The sequence below is a fragment of the Pieris rapae genome, chromosome 20 (assembly GCF_905147795.1).
Source record: "Pieris rapae chromosome 20, ilPieRapa1.1, whole genome shotgun sequence".
Lineage (NCBI taxonomy): Eukaryota > Metazoa > Arthropoda > Insecta > Lepidoptera > Pieridae > Pieris > Pieris rapae.
Window position 1 is genome coordinate 6,087,724 of NC_059528.1, and position 22,857 is coordinate 6,110,580.

Genomic DNA, 22,857 nt, shown 5'->3' on the forward strand with positions numbered 1-22,857 from the left:
ACTGATCAAACCACTAAAAAATATATTATATAACCTCAACCACTATAACCGGTGTGAAGTTGGACAACTGTTACCAATACAACTAAAATTTCTAATTTATAGGGAGTGAAGTTACCTGCAAATTGCAATGAACGATTTTTCATATAAAAATCCGATTCACGTATTTTACGGTATTAAATACTTATCGAACTACTAAAAAGTTACTATAACTGGTGTGAACTTGTTCAACCGTACTAGTGTAATTAAAATTGCTAATTTATAGCGAGTGAAGTTATCTGCAGATTGCACTGAACAGTTTTTCATATAATCATTTGACATACGTGTTTTACGCTAGCGTTTAATACATAAAGTACTAAAAAGCTACTATAACCGGTGTGAACTTGTTTAACTGTTACCAGTTCAACTAAAATTTCTAATTTATAGCGAGTGAAGTTATCTACAGACTGCACTCCCATTGGTACATCCCTGCGCTCTTAGCAATAATTCAAGACTATAAATAGCACATTTACACATCCTCGTTACCGTTAATTCCCGTACGAATTATGTTTAAGCGAACTCTAATAGCGACGTATTTGTTAACAGTCAAGTCTGAGCATGTAGGGTTATTTTTAGAATGCTCGAGTGTGACTCAGCGGTGTGCACCACACCTGCAAAGTTTAATAGAGTGTTCCTTGTTTGTCGATTTTTCCCCTTATATATTTCAAAGTATATTTCAATAAGAAATATTTTCTTCGTTCTAAGTAGACACTATCCTGTATTGCGTCTGTACCATTAATAATTTAAGGCTTATAAGCCTGTGAAACTTTATGAGAATCATCGGATCCATGCAGTCTTGAAACCAGTGGCGTTACAACCTTTTACGACTAGGCTTAGGTCTGCAACTGGTTTGTGATCATTCTTAATAGACTAGTAGCTTAGCAGTATAAAGCAGAAAGAAGATATTTTTTTTTTATATCAGTTTTTGCCGCGCACCAACACTATGTGGAAGCAGTAGCCCACTGAAATATTTCCGAACCAATTCGACTTAGTGTCCTTGAAGAAAAGAGCGTGCCAATTCTTAAAAGGCTGGTAATGCACTCGCTCTGGGATTGAGAGTGTCCATGGGCGACGGTATCATTTAAACTCAGGTGAGCCTGTGTTTGCGCCTTATAAAAAAAAATACAATCCTATGTCCATTGGTGCACTGGTTATCGAAACTAGGAACCTCAGGAACGAGGCACATTTTCAAAACAATGGGATACCACTGCTACATGGTATGTATGCACATAATATATACCACAGCAAATCTAGATCTAACTAGAACTCAGACTAACACAAAGTCTAATGTTAGACTGAATCCTTAGGGAATTATGTCCTACGATTGTATGTATATTCCAACCACAACTGACATGACCATAATGCAATAAACTTTAAACAAGACATGCATATAATGACAATATTCTATTATCATATCTATTGCGACAAAAATATTTTTTTATTCACTATGAATTTAAAGTGATTTGAATTTGGAATCTGGATATTATTTGTAAATGCAATTCAATCACCAAGATTACAAATAGTGTATGAAAACAATACTGGCTGTTAAAAAATAATCTGTGTGCGCTAAAAATTGTTTATGTAAAAGTAAAAACGCGCGAAACGCTTTAGTGATTCTTATTGTACGCAACACACAAATAAGGCACAAGTTGTTATAATGATTTAGTTTGTCACATAACAAAAATGTACTGTTAATTATATTTAAACTTAAAATATTATATTTATTAGCACACTTTTAAATTGTAATTGGTACAATTAAATACGTTCATTGCTGTAAAATTCTCCTTAAGATATTATAATTAACCAATCCCCTGTGAATTATAATAATACTAAAATCTCCCAACTCTTATTTGAGTTTTTAACTTGGCTATATTGTTTTGTAAAAGGGTAAAGTGCCCGGAAAATTACTGCTCTGATCTCACTTGACCGAATGAGGATGAAAAAACTTGTACCAACAGGATCTTCAACAATAAACCCATTTTAAGATGATTCAAAATGTGTTTTCTCAACTTCGAACTTGAAATTTATACGATCTATTTTATCGCAAGCCTAGTAATGTATTTATTAATTCACACTTCGTTGCTAGAAATAAACACAAATAACAGAAATTACAAGGGATGCAACGTTATCGCTAACAAGCGATCTCTTCCAGGCAACCCTAGTAAGAAAATAAAACAATAAATAAAAATGATGAGTGCAAGAAGTGTATAACCAGAAGTTATATAAAAAATTACTGGGCCAGCACTGCTCTCACATAAATCGAAACAGCTATATATTAAAAAACCAAATATCTTTGTTTGAAGAGCCCTGTGTTATCGTATAATAGGATTCGTCTCGTCCATTCACCGATTCAATGTGACAAAAAGTAAAATTGAAATCTTTTGTGTATTTTTTACATCGTAATTTGGTTTTGAATTAAACCAGCATCGTATAAAAAGAATACAATGATGAGCTACATTAGTCGTATAGCTGCTAACGTAGTAATGCGGTTCCATTACTGCTTTTTTATAGTATAGGGGGCATACGAGCCTACGGAATTCCAAATGGTGCGACGGACACCCAAATCAGTGGATGCAATTACAGGTCGTATCTCCCAGGGGAGGGAATCTTACGTACTGGGAGTCATTACCACTGTTCGCTATTTCGCAAAAGAAAGTGTCTTGTGAAGCGGATCGTGAAAAACTTGTGAAAAGCCATCAACGTTTATTCCATTACTAAGCAAAATGTATTGTACCAACGATGTGATTTGTACGTAGCTAAAAATTTGAGTTTCCACAAAATACATTTCTGAACGCACCCATGTAGATATTTGACGATCAATATGTCAATCCTTTTACAATGCTGACTTAAATTAACTATCCGCATATTGTGGATATATGTGTCTCTTCGAAACCTTTTTTTTAAATACATTATTTAATTTGAGGTTTTTATAAATCGTAATCATACATTTTTATGGAACAGTCCTTCTGGAATTCTAAGTGTTCCTTTTTCATATATTACGATTATCATAAACTATATGATACAACGGATTAATGAAACAAAACCAAAGAAATATTTTCTTACATTTTTTGTAAATTTAAACATGCAGAAAATATGCAGACCATGATAATTTTCTCTCCATCATTCTCTTTATATAGGATTAACCAGATCATTGATTGATCGCTCCACAGCCGATGCAAATGAAAAAACTTGAGATAAAAAAAAGAGAGCTTGTGCAGAGATTTATTCGGAGGTCTTGTGAGCTATATGAAATAAATTAGAGTGACTATTTATTGGGACAAAAGTAAAAACAAAATTGGTTAAATCCTTGAAGGTAGGTTATTTCAATTGTCTGCGTTTTATCAATACATATATAATTATTGAGAACTAATAAGCTATGTGTATTGTAGTCCCGTAATCATATAATGGGGCAGATATATTTTTCGTTTTTTTTTTCATTGCCTAAAGTTGGCTTGGAAGGTGTAAACAAGCATGTCTAAGAATTGAGGGGGGTTAGGCACAAAAGACTGTTCATGCATAATAAGGTAGTAATAGGTACTCTATGGGGGAAAAACTAGTGGCGCCACATCGACGTCGAGTCAAAATACAAAATTCGTCCGTCGTTCGACAACTGAGCCTTATTTAATGCATTTTTTCGCGCACCACCACTATGTGGAACAAGCTGCCCACTACAGTGTTTCCAAACCAATTCGACTTAGGGTCTTTCAAGAAAAGAGCGTACCCATTCTTAAAAAGCCGGCAGCGCACTTGCTACCCTTCTGGAAATTTGAGTATCCATAGGTGGGCTCATATTGTTATAGAATATTAAACAACATTTCCCATACAGTAAAAAATAAATAATTTAGCAACCGGTGCAGAAATTGGAGTTGAACAGGGGGCAAACAAGAAGGCTAAGAAATACCGCCCATGAACACTCGATGGCAAAGGGCTCACATGTGGTTTGAATTGACCTTTTATCTTTGAAAAAACAATTAACATTCAGATACATCTAATCTCCTTTTTATTATTCTATACAGGAGTACACTGTGAAGGCCGCAGGCAGTAACAATGTGAGGATTTTTCGTTTAAAATCTTTGCATTGAATTGTACTGTGCAATAACAAACTGCAACTCCAATCACATGCTCAAACATCGGCATCGTATCTATTTACACAGATTTATTTACTACCGAAATGTTATTTATTGAGGATTTTATACGAAATCTCTAAAGCTCAGCGCAGACACGGTATGAATTACTGCAGCGTATGATTCGTCACTTAGTTCAAATAACGGTAAAGAAATTTAGTCCTAAAATGTGTTCTTACATTGACAAATGACATACTAGAAAATTCCTTTTTTAAAGTTGTATGAAATTGATACTACGTAGTTAGTTAGTTGGTACCTACGTAAAGCTAGTCACTGAGATGATTGTAAGCTCTTAGAGGAGGCTTATGTCTAAGGACAACTTGTAAAATAGAAATAGCCGATTAAAAACGCTTTGCCTTTTTAATTATTAGTGTTTATGGTATTTCACATTTTTATATATCAAGATAAGTATTTTGAAACAATTAATATTATTTATTATTATTATACTACTGTACAAATTGTTATTATTGATTCTGTAAAGTATTCAACCCGCTAAAACGCTCCTCAATGCAAGATGGCGTCGCAACGCTTTATTATTCGTGTAAACCTGTAAGAAGCAGTGTTCATTTTACTCTAAGATAGACAATTAAAATTACACAGACATATTACTTAATAGCATCGTTATAGTCGATTTGACTAATCTGTGACTGCTATGTGTCACGTAACTGACCTTTAAAAATAAATATTTTTAAATATGGTTTTTTTGATAAATGAAAGATAATATGCAAGTTTTATTATACTACTCCATAACGCTGTTTATCCAGATTACTCTCAGTAACACTTTGTTATATACTGTCTAATAGCCTATTCTTCAAATACTTATACTGTGTGTGCGGAAATCTCAAAGCTTACATTCGTGAGTACGGAATAGGAATATGCACGATAAATATCGCGCGCATCACGACCGCAGATTTAATATATTTGCTTAGTTTCGAGATAGATAATGTAGTTTTAGCCTCGATACATGTGCTATGACCTCCTTATGTGATACCACCATAGATAATAAAATGTTATATGCAATCGTGAACAGGCGCATTAGCACAGATAATATTGATTTTATTGTATGTAGTGTGTAAATTATATTAGGTGGGCTGAAGTATTCGTAGGTTAAGATATAGATTTTACTGTAGGCGCTACTACTATTATATTTTATTTATTTATCCCTAAAACGTGGTGTATAAATCTGACAGCTGTTGTGAGACAACTATTATTTAGTATTTGAGTACCTAATGGAATTTTCATTTGTTTAACAATCGTGTGTTAATAAATCATTGCTTTTTGACTACAAAAAAAATAACTCTATTTACTCTGTGGTCTCTACAAATCATAATTGAATAGTCCTAGGATGCCCCAATATCATTCAAATAGTATTTAGTTATACGACGGTAATTTTTGGTTCATAAATCATTGGAAAATATATTTCCTTACGATGCTGTATTATTTGTGTATTGATGCAAAAGGGTATGAACGGTATGGGGTATGAACCCACGACCCATTATGATAGTCGAAAACTAAGTATAAACATTGATTATAGATTGATCCGAACCAATTTTGGCTTAGGTGCAAATTCTTCTCCTCCGCCTCTTGCATGTTTTTTCCATAAAAAAATCCAAAGCAGAAATTGTAGTTTATTATTTTTAAATATTTTATTAATATATTAAACCTCGGGTCCTAATTCACGCATTCAATTAATTGTACATTTGACTTGCATGAATATGATTATGCATAAAGTGGAAAGCAAACTCAATTAGCAATCCCAACTGGAAATCCTAATAGATGTGATTATAACTTTCCTTTGCTGTACTCCGTGTCAGCTTTTAAATATAAATACGGGATGTTTATTAATAATTACTGCACCTATAAACCCATTTATGCTGTGCAGTAAGTAATTTGTATGCAATTTCAATATCCGTAGTGCTGATGTCGTCTTGGGAACGAAAAACTCAAGTTGTCGGGATTTTAACCCTTAAATGGACAATGTTGTTTTTAAACAACATACTAAACATCACTGAAAAAATTGACATTCTTTTAATTTTTTGTTAATTTTGACAACTAGTTCTTATTTCTGAAAGAATTTTGTACTTTTTTTAATATTGGCACTATCCAATATTTTTATGCATTGAAAATAAGTTAATGTCAAATATCACTTTGAAGAAAACTTTCCTAGTGGCGCGAAACTAAGTTTTGTAACTGTGTTCGGACTTTGATAAAATATAATGTAAGTATATAACTTATTTTTAATTGCTTGAATATATCTTCAATTACATGTTCATGTTGTAAAACATTGAAAATCACTTGATGCTACTGTTTTATTAGGCGAAATCTGGTATGTTGTAGGAAAACTACAATGCGCATTGCCTGCCTAATAAATGCATGTTTGGTGAAGGATTTTTATTTTGCTTTTCATCATGCCACGATTACTAGAAAGCGAAATTACAAAATATTTAGAAACTCTTGAAGATTCAGAAGATGGCTTAGACGGGTCAGTCTCCGAAGTAGAGGATGTAGGTCACTATTATCAAACAGCTCGAGATGTTCTTCGAGAACTTGAAAATAGTGCTGAAGGTGAGAATGCCCAGTCTGATGAAGTGGATGCTGATCCTCCTCTCGAAATCGACAACGATGAAAATATTCCAGACCCTCCTATTTTGGAAGCCGAAGAAGCAGCACCCCAGAGGACAAGGACAAGGGAACGTGAATCACATTATATGTTCTTCGATAACTTCTATACTTCTGTGCCTCTCGTCACCTATTTAGCTAAGGAAGGAATTTTCTCACTGGGAACAGTAAGAGTAAACCGATTGAGAAACTGCAAATTGCATGAATAAAAAACCACTATAATGAAAAAGAACGTACCCAGAGGATTGTATGAGGAAAACGTAGCGACTGTGGATGATATTGACGTAAGTGCTGTTCTGTGAAAAGGTACTAAGCACGTTAACCTTCTTTCCACTTACGTTGGAGCAGAACCAACAACCACAGTCACACGCTTTGATAAATCGAAGAAAGAGAGAGCTGCCATACCATGCCCCAAAGTCATCAAGGAGTACAAAGTACACATGGGAGGCGTGGACTTATTAGATTCATTTATAGGTCGTTATCACATCACAATGAAGAGCCGCAGGTTGACCATGCGCTTATTTTATCATTTCCTGGACATCGCAGTTATAAATTCATGGGTTATGTTCAAGAAGGTAAATAATATAAAAGGAAATAATCAACTTCTCAATTTGGGTATATTCAGATTAGAACTTGCTGAAACCCTCTGCAAATTGGGTCTACCCGCAAATGGCGCTAGACGTGGTCGACCTAGTGGGAACACAATACAAAGAGAACTTGTAATGAAGAAGTTCCGAGGACCAGCTCAAGCAATTCCTTTGAAAGACGTCAGATTGAATCAGACATGTCATTGAGCAGTTTGGCTGGATAAGCAGCAGAGGTGCAAATTCCCAAAATGTTCGGGATTTACATTCAAAATGTGCTAAAAATGTCGTGTATCTTTATGTGATATGAAAAAAAGCATTTGATTTATAAATATTAAAATGAAGAATAAATAAATACATAACAAAAATAATATCCACTCTTATTTTACCCATACTTGCAAAATCTCAATGAATGCGCAATGTAGTTTATAAACAACACTCACATTATTGTAAAAAAAGTATAGTAAATTCATGTCTAGATTTTTTTACTCATTTTTCCTAGACAGTAATACATGTCTATTACACAAATATATTTTTTTAAAACGTGAAACAAAAATCGTCCATTTAAGGGTTAATATACTCTTATCAAATTAAAACATAAAATTACATTGAATACATCTTTTGGCATTACACTATTTGTCAGTGTCAGTTGTTAAAAACTTGATTGCATAACGAACATATTTTATATAAATAATATTCTTGCATAGCAATAATAATAATAAAAAATTAATATAAATGAAATTATTGTGTTTTTTATTACACACACACACACACACACAAATAAGACATACGTACGCACCGATACACCAATATAAATATTTTATTTATAGGTTGTACTATATTTTACTATTGTAAGCCGTTCATGGTAAATCTTTGTTAGTTATTATAAATAATTAAAAAAATAAAAAGTTAAGTCCCCAGTTCCCAGTGTCGCATATAAAGCGTATTTAATATCAATGTTAGCTTAAGTATCAATATTTTTATATCAATCACAGATGTTTTGATTATTTTAAGTTCATGAAAGCGGATCGAAGAAGCTTTAAGTCTGACTAGGACATATGAAAGGAAAATACAATAAAAGGCTTAAGTTTGCTACGTTAACAATACCAGGTTTAAAGTGTACTTTGCGATATATTAACTTTCTTTGAGGTATCTATTGCAGCTGATTTCTCCATTCGCCTTGTGGATTTTTCATCAAATTACCTATTTTCTGGTATTGCTTTTTGTTTCGAAGATTCATACGGGTTAATTTACAAATAGCTTTTTGTGATACTTAATAAGAGATATTTGTATTGAAATTGAGTCTTGAAAGGCACGATAGCTTAGTTTTTTAATATAACAGAAAAAAACGGACAGGAACCTCACCTGATGTAACACTAATGGCCACTAACTTTGCCAGAAGACTTGCAAGTGCGTTGCCGGCCTTTTACGAACACTCTTGTTTTAAAGGTCCTACGGAGGTTTTACGTCGTAATTACGTCAGCAGTACTTAATTTTTTACACACATGGTAATGTGTAGAACAAATGTAGTGAATTAATTTACGACCCTATGTATGCCTATTATTAAATTTTAAAGTCGGTGCCAAGCCGTAATAGTAATAAGTTTCAACTTCGTTAATCTTCATGAGTGGTTTTATTATAAAAGAGATTGACAATTTTTACGTTGATTTTTGGCATTGTGAATCCAAGACCACGTGATTGGCAGTCGACAAGTTAACCACTACGCCTAAAGGGTAGTTAATTTAGTCGTTAGCGTGACCGTAATAGCAATAATAATCACGGATATATAATAAAAATGTTCCATTCAGTTAAAACAGTTAAATTGATTTAATTGAGCTCTAAACTGAAGATCGCATTTATCAATTATCTATAAAATAACAGTTCTTGCTCATACACCCGGAAAATAGTCGCAACTTATAGTCTAGGAGTTGCTGATAGGATTTTTATATAGTTTTAACGCACTATCAATCGGAAATTATAAAATTGATTCATTCGTAATGATTCAATAGTTATGTAACTTGTGTGGAAATTCATTGTGTTCATGTAAAATATATTAAAAATACCGAAAACTACTTTTGTACCGTTGATGTAGGTTTATTAAAGTAAATATATTTATAATAAGTTTCAACACAAAGTTCAGTTATTTCGTTTTGTAACTTTTCTTATCCATTGGAAGGAATGAAATAATACTTTCGTTAATATTAGAATTTTTTGTCACAGAGAAAAGTAGGTAGGAGGCTCATCTGATATCAAGTGATACAGCTGCATATGAACATAGCCAGAATACTAGTTACACTTTTTCTTACGAATAATAATACGAATTTAATTTTTATGAGTTGTAGTTTTAAACATAATTTTTTACTTTTACTTCAGCGTTTGCTCTTGGTCTATATTGTATGGCAGTACGGAGATGTAGTAACAGTAAACGCTTGAAAGACATATTGGTAATAAATTGCGCGTTCACGTTAAATCTGACAGGTTTCCTATTGTACAGATAACTGTTATTTTATATTTCATATTATCTGTGAACCTAGGTCTGTAGTTACTAGACTAACCAGTTAGCACTAAATGTTCATTATCTGATCTCCAATATATTTTACAAAAACCAAAATATTGTGTCTGTTAAAAACCAAATTGAAGTCTTTTGGGTTTTGGTTTTACTAAAAAATCTAATCCAGGATTTTCTTGACATGTTAACAGCGGTTGACTAGCTTTTTAATGTGAAACTTCTTTAGACTTCTTTGTGAGCGTCAAAAAAAGTTCCACATCGTACACAGAAACGTTACGAAGATGTGCAGCGTCAAAAAGGGAAAGAGCGATTGAAAGAAAGAGAGAGAGAGAAAGGGAGATTGATAAAAAATACACGCTATTGGTTGATGTATTCGTTTAGTAGTTACATATTAGAACTTTAGATGGCAATTCTGTCGCATAACGTCTTGTGTAGTAAACGCAGTTCTTTATTTATTTATATAATAATTAGCACGTATAGTGTACAAACAATAATAAACAATAACAAAATACATGAAGTGATCTTTACTGGTACATGATCATCTATTGGGGCTTTTACCTTAATAATAATTATTTTACAAAGAATTTTCACGTCTGACATATGAACTTTGTACGCACGCACTTCTTTCACACAAAACAGGGGCATACAGTCATTAGGCTCACCTGATGCTAAATGATACTATGGACACTGTCAATGCCTGGGAGGGGGGTCTAGCACGCTCTTATCTTTACTATAATACTTTATAAATAAATAACAAACATGAATTAAACGAAACTAAAACAGGAAACAAAACTTTTAAAATTGGTTAACCTCAACGATTTTAAATGTTTTTAATAATTGCGAATTCATGAAAGTAAGGTTTCACAATTTCTACAGAACACAATTTCGTATCGCACTTTAGCTTAATTCTGTTTACCAAATAGTTCCGCATACATTATCAATGTTATTGCAATCTTAGAACATTATTTCGCACGTATTGATATAAGCAATATTAATTTAACATCAACGTTGTTTGAGAATTCATTAAATTAATCCCTTCGATTCCCTACCAATGGCCATTATGCATTTAAATACATAGGACCCCTATACAGTAGCCTATCAGACACTCGCATGGGCAGATGTGGCTGACAAGCTAGGCAGCAGTGTCAAATCTCACACGTGATAGATCAAAAGATTGTCGCGGACTGTTTTTAACTTTGTCTTAATAAGGCTGGTGATATAGCAAATCGTGTTAGATATTTAATGCGAATTCTGATATAATTTATTTTATCTATTTAAAGTAAATAACTCTTAGATTAGCGTATTTATCGTGCGGTTTTATATCATACAGGGTTAGGGGCAGAAGTCTCGCCAGAAGTTAAGTCATATCTATCTGAATACAGAAGTGGGTGCATCACCGGCCGTTAAATGCCTTCAATCAGTTATCTATTAAAATAATTATATAATATAAATAAGGAAAATCCTAAATGGCGTTTTTCTGTTTCAGTTCTTAGGCGTGTTACAACAAGCATGGTCACGGTCTGACTCTGCTGTTAAGACAAAGCTAATACTTATTTCAGTTTTCATAAATTAAAGAGAAATAACAGAGAACTTTTAACAGTACATTGCGCGCTATTGCAAAAAGATTCAAAGGAATTCCCTCATTTTTTGAAACAATGCAGGAATTTCATTGAAATATTAAATATTTATAAAAGCAAGCTGGTGCACGCGGTCGCGTCTGCGTTTCCACGGTTTTTCTACTTTTGTTCTCAATATTTTTACAACTCGGCCGTGCCAATGGACATTATTTTCTAAATGCGCATTTAACACTCGCTCGTACGATAAGTTCTCAAACAACGTTGATGTTAAAGTATCGTGAGGAAAATCTTAGACTCTAACAATCTATAGAAGGCAGAATTGCGTATTAAGAAAACACATGATCGTGATTTTTGAGATGAATTCAAATTCAAAAATCATTTATTCTTGTAGGTAACAATGTACATTTATGAACGTCAAAAAAAGAAATATACATTAAATGCTTCTAATTTTACCAGAGAAATTCTCAAATCAAGGGCGTAGAACGGAAGAGAAGAACTGGAAATAAACTCTCCGCTACTTTTTTATTGAGTGAATGGGTGAATTAATATTATAAGGACGCGATTTTGACCAAGTCATATGCTTTAAAGATTTCGGTACCACTATCTAAATCTTAGGCTCAGAGCTAAAAAATTTACGCCACTGGTTCTTTGATGAATTATATTTTGTTAAGAGTAATATAAATTTGTTTAATCTATGTCATCTTCATAGATGACTGAAAATGGCAGACATAACCTTTAACTAGCATAATGAACATACAAAAGTTATATATTTTGTAAGTGCATATAGTAGTCTATTTTTAATATTATTATGTGATACATATTTCTGAATTAAAATTTGCAACAAACAATTGATGCGTTATGATGATGATTTTATACAGTTGTTGTGTATTCTTGTCAATTAGGGTCACCCGGATAGGATTTTATTAGCTGACTTTAATAGTATGCAAAAAGATTAAAAGAAAATTTATTTTTTAAAAGACAAAATTGAAAATTCAACAAAAATATACAGACTAAAATGCTTCTCATTTAATATAAAAGATTCCGTTCGATGAGTGCAGTATAACAAAGAGGTTCTAAAATTTCCAGCACATTTTCACTTTGAGATTATTTTAATATGGCACCCGAGGGAAAGAGCGGAAATTTTAAACGTAAAATCACAATGCATAAATTAAGGTCCTTTTGTATGTGACCTTTTAAAAAAACATGAGTTTTAAGTACGATTTTTATTTTAAATAGCCATTTTAATATTCTTTATGACACATATAAATCTATATGTATACAAACTACGTGTCACTGTATATGTAATCGCTCCTCCCAAATGGCTTGACCAATTTTTATGCTATATATTTGACATACGAGTACTATATGTTAATTCAGAATTAAAGTTTCTTACGTCTTTAGAAAATCTCAAAATCTTGAAAACGTTAATTTAATCTTAATTTAAGTTAACCTATATCAAAGCCTAGTTAAGTTACTCTCAAAGTTCTATATTGTAAGCTTAAATATTAGTTGTACTTTGAAATTAAATTAAAACTACAAAAGAAGGTCACCAACAAAGTATTCAAAATCGAAAAGTACGTGTAAATATTGTTTAATTATAGTAATAAAAGTACACTCTATGAATATTAAAAAAGTTTTTTAATTATTGAGTATTTCTAGGTCTATTTCTTTAGTGACTTCGTATCTTAATGACAAAGCACTGTTAAAACTGCATGTTGGCAAGTTCAGTGCAATAAGTTCAATTTCAACTTCACTTCAACGTAATTTTTTATAAACAAAAACCAATTAGCTTCCATCGAAAAAAGTCGATAATTATTTATAACCTCAAAGGTGATTTGAACAAGAAAGTTCGAAGCTCCCGAATATATTATCATTCTAACAAAAGGAATTGGGAAAAGTTTTGTGGCAAGTTAGAGTACAATGTAAACAATCGGAGAGTTTCTCTAATCTCGAATCTTTTGAAATTCTTATTTACATTCCGGGTGCGTGACGAGGCCTCCGTGCCGAATTATATTATTACGTTAGGAAAACGGACTATCAACGAAGACTACTATACGCAAATAATGCATCCGGGTGCTGCAACAGGCTCACAGACCGAATTACGTTAGTAAGACTTACTTCAAGGCAGAAAATTTTGCGTAACTAATGTCGGGTATATTGCATCGGTCGGTGCATGGCCAGGCTTATGGACAGACCAACTAAAAATCAAGGTGCAAAGGTTTATGAAACTAATGCACACGGCTTAGGTTCTGTACCTTAGAATATGTTACGTAATTAATATGGAAGTACAAAATGGTACATAATTCCTTCTTTGCAATTAAATGTCTCCTTTTTTGAAATGGGCAAATGAGCCCACGGGAAGCACAATAAGGGCTGTCATTGGAGGGCATGGACAACCATTTGAGTGGGTGCGTTGCCAGCCTTTGACGGAGAAGAGTTTTGGTTTTTTAAACAGGAACTGTCTTACAGTTAATAGTAATAGGAAATAGACGATAATTATAAATTATGGTTTAATTAAATAACGTAAGACGATTAAGCCTATTTTTTACAAACACTCCTATAATCACTTAGGACTTTTTAAGTAACTAACATATCTAATAATATAATTAAATATGTTAGTTACTTAAAAAGTCTTTATATCTTTAAATTATATCAGTGTTAAATAATTAGAGTTATTAAAAAACTTTATAGGAACTAAATTCACTATGATGTTTTAATAGCTAAAAATAGTTAATGGTGAGACAGCCTTGATACATAAACATAATTTAAAATATTAAATAGAAAAATAATAAATATGTACCTTTATAAGCGTTCCTTTTCTGCCACATTTCAAACTAAAATGAATGAAACCTCTAATTAGGAACTTTGCACGCGAAATAATCAAATAATGTTGCAAATTATGCGAAAGCTTTATTTCAAAGAACTTTTCTGCTTCGCAGCTTTAATTAGCATTTTGTTTACGGCGTGAAAGCTTCAAAGTCAGCTGATTCACGCCTCACTGTATCGCAAAAGCCTTTATGTCACGAGAGTTATTGATGGACCGACGAAATGCTTAAATCAGGATCCAATTAGAATAAATAACGGTATATTGTGGATTAAATCGCAGATTATAGTTTCGAACACAGGTAATAAAAGCTTGCAAAATTGGAAAGGTACACTAAGGTATGAGTCATAAAACAAAGGATGCGTTAGCTGACCTCTGTAAACATCGTCGTAGAGCGGTGCGAGAGTGTCGGGCGCGCCCCAGCGGGACGCTTCGGGGTAGACCATGGGTACACTAAGTCATCGCGTGGCACGTGCCTCTGTGCCGACGGCTACGCGCGGACTGACTAAGGAGTTGCGTTTGCGCACAGTCAGTGTTGCTTGCCGCGCAAACGGTGCCTTTATCCTTGAAGAGTTTGATAAACTCTAGATTTGCGAAATGTGGCTGATTATTATCGTTACTTAATAATACTTATAATTGTCCGCATGACTTTTTAAATTTCCTTTAATAACACTGTACAACTAAGATTAGCAAATCACTCAAAGTTTACTGATTCAAAAAATATATTACCAATTTTAACACAATGATTTCAAGTAATTAATGTTACTGCTTGTAACCGATCTTAGTTGTCAATAAAATAGTTCTAATATGGTTAATTTGAAGACCATATTCCGTAGTTGTTCTAAACAGCTCAATTCACAGGTAAAGACGGCATGTGGCAACCCACTATCTTGGCCCCCTCCCGCCCCCCAAAGCCCCCTTCCCTCCCTCTTGCTTCACTTTCGCACGGTCGCGAACCCGCCGCGACACTAGTTTAATTGCAAGCGCTGCAGAACCGGATTTATTGTCTCGAATCTCGATACAGCCTCCGCTGTCATGGCACTCAGTGTATAAATTAACTCGACTGTAAATTTGAGTAAAATTTTGAGAGTGATTGCAGATTGCGTCTAAAATGGGATTGTTATCACTTGAATCGTGATAAGACCACCGATTTAAGACCCAACATAATAATGTGATATTACATACAATTGATTTAATAACATGTAATTATTATTATTAATTAATCGTAAACTGAGTCAATGTATATAGATAATATTCGTTTGTATATGAAATGATATCGCTAAGTAAGCAGTCAACGTATCGTAACTGTCCCAATCAAGTCGAATGCGCAAGAGTGCAATTACTGTGATGTGCGTAGAAGAGACATCAACGCGCGCACCGCTAGACGAGCATCGTGGGAGGCTTTGTTTATTGATTTTACTTTTTATGTTATCTATGTTAAATGATATTTTAAAACTTGTTTGATTTAAACACCAAATTAACAAGTAACCAAATCATCTTAGTGTTATAAATGTGGTCAAAAATCTATAAAATCTGAATCTGAATACATAAAATCAAATCAAAGTGTCATTTAGGTTGTACGTAACTTATTGAACGTCAGTAAAAATAATGGTTCTAAATTTACATTCACTGCAAGTTCTCAAAACAAGGCTATGTAATGAGAAAAACTGACAAAAGACACCGTCACTATTTTTTATTTAATTACTCATCACATGTTCAATTATTAAAGGTTGTTAAACGCCTTTAAAAATTATACTAAATTCCCAAAAACATCCCATTCCCAACAACTTCATGAAATCCCACAATAGTTAAACACAAGAAAACCAATTAGCATTCTACGTATAGCTTACATAGCATCATGTGTTAAGATATAACAATTTTTATGAAAAACACGCCATGCGGCGTTCAAGAGCATTCCTAGCAATAAAGACTAGGCTTTGAGTGTAATGTCTAATTGAAAAATTTACACTCCTTACATTGGCGGAATGCTTCTTTTTACAGCGTAATAATCTGTAATTAATTGTGAGTACGTAACATCAAGTTACATTGTAAATCATGTTTACAAGATAATACAGGTCATATGTCTAACTTAATTAATATCAAAGGGTCAACTTGGCTGGTAGCGTTTATAAGTATTATATTACAGTGATGAATAAACCTTTAAATTTGATTAATTTCAATGTTTTGCTCAAATTGGTGAATACAAAACATTTATATATTGTACGTGTTTAAGGACGTAATTGGGACAGAATTTTTTGTTTATATAGTAGCGTGAATTGAGTTATAATTGTATATATGTTAAAAATATGAACCCTTACTTGTTATACATAGTTATGTAATATTATACACTTCATGATATTGTCAAAGCGTATGTGCCGATGTTTGTACTTTTTTTTATAGAACAAACTTTGTAATTTTTTTTATAGGGCAAACGTACAGGAGGCTCACCTAATGTTAAGTGATACCGCCACCCATGGACACTCTCAATGCCAGAAGGCTCGCGAGTGCGTTGCCAGCCTGTTAAGAATTGGTACGCTCTCTTCTTGACGGAAGGACTTGTAATGATGTTTTCTATTTAAGTCCAGCTAAGTTTTGAGTGTAAATTCAAAACTTACAATATATTGTATCGCAACAGAATTAGGGTTTCTTATAAATGCTTTAACACAACTGTATATGTTTATATGTTAGTAGTGTTGGCGTCCACTTAATTGACCGAAATCATTAATATTCAACTTTATCGGATATTATCACAAGCCGTGTGAAGACAGTTAATTTCAATATAAACTTCGCAAACCGTATTTCAATTTATTACCGAGTTCCTTTAACGGTAATACAATACCTGCAGCTAGCGACTAAACATTTATCGTCTATCAAGATCCGCCGATAGACATTGGTGAGAACTAATTGACAACTGCACTTCAAAACTTTCTCATTTGCATAATATATTACTTTAACCAACGTAATATGGTATAAATATAAAGTTATTTATTACTAGATTGCAAAAAAAATCAGTGGCGCTACAACCTCTATAGGGTTTGGCCTCTGATTTCTGAATCTGTTTCATGATCATTTTTTTTAAACCTAAAAGACAAGTAGGTGATCTGCCTCCAGTGCCTGACACACGTCGTCGTCTTTTTGGGTTGAAGACATGTCGGTCTCCTCACGATGTTTTCCTTCACCGTTCGAGAAAATGTTAAATACGCACATAGAAAGAAATTCTATTGGTGAATAGCCGGGGATCGAAGCTAAGATCTCAGGTTTGAGAATCGCACGCTGAAGCCACTAGGCCAACACTGTTCATAACTAGATTGCGAGTCTTCCTAAAAAACTGTTGGACTCTTCGTAGGCTGACACATAGATGGCGCTACTAGTATTAAATTTAAAATGATATTTAGTTAGCCCTAACATTTAAAAAAACACGTGTAAAAATTTGACATTTGTACTATTATTTTTTTTATTATTTTTGTTTGATTTTTATTATTACTATGTACGTATAGTTTAAAGAAATGTAATATACTAAATGTTTGATTCATAAGTTTAGGTTTTAATAAACTTAATTGTTTTATTGGTATTTTAAGTGAAGGAACTTTTGTTTTTTTTTTAATAAAAAGGAAAGAATTGTATTTATAAAGCATCGTTATTCGGCAGCAAGGGCTTGATAAATATTATTCGGACTCTGCACCAGGGAAGTCAATAGTTGAGAAATGGTTTTGTAATTTAAGCGAAATGATGCCCGAAAGAGGCCAACGAAATCATCAAAAACGTTACAAAATAATTTTAGTTAACTGAAAAATTAAAGTGCTTGAGATATATTTATTAACATCACAATATCACAAAACAGCAGTAAATTAATACAAAGGATGTAAATGATCTTATTGCTAAAAGCAGTTTTAGAGATAACCCACAAATAAATATATACATATGTATATACGATACAACAATAAAACACTCAATATAAAAATAACAAAGGTTTATTGGTTCATTGTTTCTTAAATATACAATTTGCAGTGTATACGTAGGATATAGATTATTTAATCAATTACCATCTCAAATTCGTAATATTGGAGTGTTTGACGAATGCAAAAAGGCAGTAAAGATGCATGTTAAAATGAACACAGTTGACTGAAATTAAGACGGCTTTTGGCGACGTGTATCTCGCTCGTATATACATATTAATATTAAGTTTCTCATGTAAATAAAATATATTTTTTGTAATGAGAAATAAAGTTCTTTAAATATAATCATAAGTCGAGGAATGAAACAATCGAATACCAGAAAATATCTGACGACGACCTGTAAGAAGACTCATGAAAACAGATATCAACTTAGGGGACTATAAAGGCCCCGATAATTAATTTTAAATATAACAGGCTAACCTGATGATAAGTGACACCGCCACCCATGAACATACTTAATGACAGAGGGCTCGCGAGTGCGTTGCCGGCCATTAAGGAATGATACGCTGGTTTTTCGAACGATCCTAAGTCGAATTTGTTCTTTTCGGACTTTTCCTCCTTTCTCGGATACTTCAATGTTGAAAAAACTGCCATGGGAAATGCTCAGTTACGATGGACGACCAGGATGTAACACATTGTAATTTATACCAGGTTCCAATTATATAATTTTATACATAATATATGAAATAATTGTATCAATTCTGTTTGTAAGCTTATTTGTATCCACTTTATAACATTATAATCATTATAGTGTATTGCGTGCCTTGCACCATCACTTGTCAATATACAAGACTAGTAAAGAGAAGATTACAGGATTTAGGCCGCAGGCTTAGTTGATTGATTTATAGCTTAAGAATACAAAAGTCTCTGCTAATATATTTTGTTATTTAATAAATAGCGAATATTAATAAGTTGATGTTCGTTTATTCTTTATGCTATCGTAAGAACGCCCTAAGGATTAGCCAGTTTATTAATTGTTGTATTAAACGCTACGGCTATGAATATCTTTCAGGCCGCTAGTTAAACGGCGCCTTTTAGTGAAAAGGCTAGGCTGTTAATTGAATAAATAAACAAAATATCTTTATTTATCTAGGTAAACAAGTACACTCATGAACGTCAAAAAAAATAAATTAATTGTCAATTTACATTTACTACCAGCTCGCAAGTCAAGGGCGTAGAGCGGGCAAGAAGAACTGGCAAGAAACTTTCCATCACTCTTTTAATTAATTAATTTTCTTTTAACGGCTAACAAAGCTAGTTGGCTGCAACATATGTATGTATTTTCTCTAGATATATTTAAGAAAATTCGATATTTTCTCGTTAATTTATCTTAAAAATACCCATTATATATCACAATCCCTTTTTTATTATTAGGTACACTAACAAATTCTTGTTTCTACACTATTTAGTAATTGAATATAAATCACACTGCGGTGTAAAATATAACATTACGCAGTGATCCATCTTACTCTATTCCCGCGGGCTACATCGCATTGTCTAGCCCCATATTGTGGAGAACCGAGAAATCGTTTTAAGTATAAAAACTTTGTTACATAGAACTTTATAGTTCAGAAGGTTTTAGTATAGAAGTCCTTAAAGTTGAAAATCTATTTTGATTGTACGATTTAATCTTTACATTCTTAGAGGTTGATTCAGAATCTCAAGTTAGCACTAAGTAAGACTTGTATTGCAGGACCGTATGGCAAACGTCATATGTTTTTGACACACTTTTACTCTGTTCATTTCACTTTACTTTACTTTACTTTAGCCCAGGGCCTGATTACCCCTTAGTCTAATTAGGCTGCAGTCTAGAGCGCGACGATCTAGGGGGCGCGCTGAAATCGCTTCTTTGCTAGATCCTATGCATCAACCTCTGCATATTTCAACTCGACCGACACGAAACACTAAATTAACTGTGAACTGGATCTACAAGCAGATGGGAGATTTTAGTATCCAAATTAGATGACGAATCGACGGTGCAAATAATCTGTCAAAAACTAAAAAATTAAAGTAATGATTCCAAAATATAATAGATAACCGCTCTCACTACTGTACATACTGGAATGTGATTTTTTTAGAAACTATAGAATTTAAAAAAAATAATAAGGGCGCATCCCGATACATAGCCTAGGGCGGTCAGAATTCTCGATCAGTCTCTGCTTTAGCCACAATCCTGAATACAAATCCGGAAGATCTGCCTTGAATTAAATATTTTAGTCGATCACTTTCCAAATTGTTCCAATTTTAAACCACTCACACACTCACAATCTATTATAAATACTCGTCACGCCAATGTGGAGAGTGTTCAAAAGGAGTTCGTAATTATACCAACAGCTGAGTTCCATCATCGGACGTCGACGGGTGTAATTTCATATTTTGTAGTTTTAAGACTGTTTTTACGGCAGGTTTTGCCGAACACCACTATGTGGAACTAGCTGTCCACTGAAGTATTTCCGACACAAATCGACTAAAGGTATGTCAGAGCCTTTGGGATTGAGTGTGTCCATGGGCGGTGGTATCACTTAGCATCAGATTAGTCTGCCCCTTCCTGCCCGTTTACCCATTGATCTACAAAAAAATAGTACCAAATTTTACTTCTATCACCTCCTTATTCCGATATAGTTCTAAAATTAGAATTTTCTATATACTTGCATCGCACTTCCGTGGTTGAATGGTTGCCTCACATGGCATAAATGTGGCAAAGGAAACCTTTAAACTTTCCTTTAGAATTTCACTAAGCAATGTTCATAAATCTCGCCACTCAATTAATAGTTAAACATATTTTCAATGAGCTTCTCTCATAACCAGACTACGGAAGTCAACGAGACGTTTTTGTTTAAAGCATGATGCGTTCTTCCTGCCTTTTCATTATTCGTGTCACACAAAATTAGGTGCTTAAAAGCTCACACGTTTCAATACTTCAAATTAAAAAAAAATAGTATAACTGTATATTACCTTAAACGGAAGGTGATGTGATCAAACTACACATAGGTAATCAAAAAACAAACTGTTTTGAGGTGTCTGTATACATAGCAAGTATACAGCCCCGTTTAAATCCAAATACCGTACATTTAATAAATAAAGCCTCAATCGTGATGGCATTTTTTGAAGTGGCCTATAACTGCTCTCTCTCTGCTAATGTTTATTGATACCATAATTTTAAATAAACTACTTTAGTAATTTCAGCCCAAAATAAACAAATGTAACTGACCTTCTAACAATATGTGTGAGTGAGGGTTTCCCCTGACGTAATATGCAGGCACATCTAGCTCACCATAATTTCTAGAAACGGTAAAACGACTGGCTTCTGAAACACCTTACGCAGAGTTGGAGATATTAAAGCCATGTAGTCGATTCGTGAACACTTACTAATTCACCTAAATACACCAACACACTCATTCATGTACCTACTCCAACATCTTACACGTTACGTATGGTGTTTAAAAACAGGAGAACTTGTAATTATTATTATATGCTGATGCGCTCGTATTCGCGGCTTTAAAGTTATCCAACCTGATTTTAAAACTGTTCAAAGAGGGTGAACTAATTACACTTTCCGGAAGCCTTTTCCAGCTACTCGGTTGGGAAGAAAGTTCTTTAGGGAATTTGTATTATATTGAGTGGTCTTCAGTTTAAAAGAAAATAAAGAGCTTCTCAATTCCTGGATCATTATGGTGGCCAGTAAGGATTACAACCGGATTACCTCTTAATCGCCTGAATCCTAAATCAGTAAGATCAAGTGCTTTCAGACGCTCATTATAAGGTTTATTTCTAAGTGCTCTGACCATTTGCGTGGCTTTTCTTTGAACCCTTTTATTTTAGTATCAAAATTGTAATTTATTTATTTATTTTGTTGCACCAACAAAGTAGACACTGATACATAAATACACAAACATACATACATACAAACATACACAAACACAAGCCTAGTGCTACCTCAATTATAGGCGCATACAACATTCTGATTTTATGAAACGTATACACAAAAAAAATTAAGATGAAAAAAGCAAAAATTAAAAACATTACAAATTTAATTGAATATCCCTGATAAAATCCTAATTAAAATATATATACACAAAGTTTGTCATGGAAGAGCTGGGAATCCTGACACAAGTATTTTTTACATAAAGGGTGCATATCTACTTATACTTAATAAAAAAATAAGTATTATCGTGGGTAAAGTTACATAGTAAATGTCTTTTTAAATAAAAGACTGCCAAAACATTCGATTAAAATTGGATAAATTTTATGACTTTTTTATCAGTTCTAAATCCAAATTTATTACTTTCTTTGTTCGCGACACTTTCCAGGGAATTAAGTTAGATGTCCACTGAAACGTGAAGCAAATGTTTTTGTTAGCAAAGTAACGACAAAAGTTTAGCTTTATTCGGACAGATCTATCTCAGTTGAAGTTACGCGTATACATTTGCTATCGAGTCAAACCCATAATACCTAGTCAACGCGAAAAACCCTACTCTAAAGCATGTAAAGGGTAACACTAGGTAACACTGAAAATGTATAGCAAATGAAAAACGGCTTAATGTAGAAAGTTGCCAATAGTTTTATTGTTTCTCGAAGTTGTCGAAAGCATAGGGCTCATTCTTTCCTAGCATTCTATGGCATTTTGG

General features: G+C 33.3%; 1 protein-coding gene across 2 annotated transcripts in view; it reads right to left on the reverse strand.

The window, feature by feature from the left end:
* Window positions 1-14,792, reverse strand: part of LOC110995738 (protein limb expression 1 homolog) — a 31,699-nt gene extending 16,907 nt beyond the window's left edge. The window contains exon 1 of one of the 2 annotated variants that reach the window (XM_022263034.2): window positions 14,647-14,792. In XM_022263034.2, coding sequence (XP_022118726.1) covers window positions 14,647-14,719 — 73 coding nt within the window. In that variant the 5' untranslated portion in view covers window positions 14,720-14,792. Of the gene's footprint in view, window positions 1-14,249; window positions 14,606-14,646 lie in introns of those variants that run through there. The other variant, XM_045632628.1, reaches the window with a different exon arrangement.
* Window positions 14,793-22,857: the final 8,065 nt, after the last annotated feature.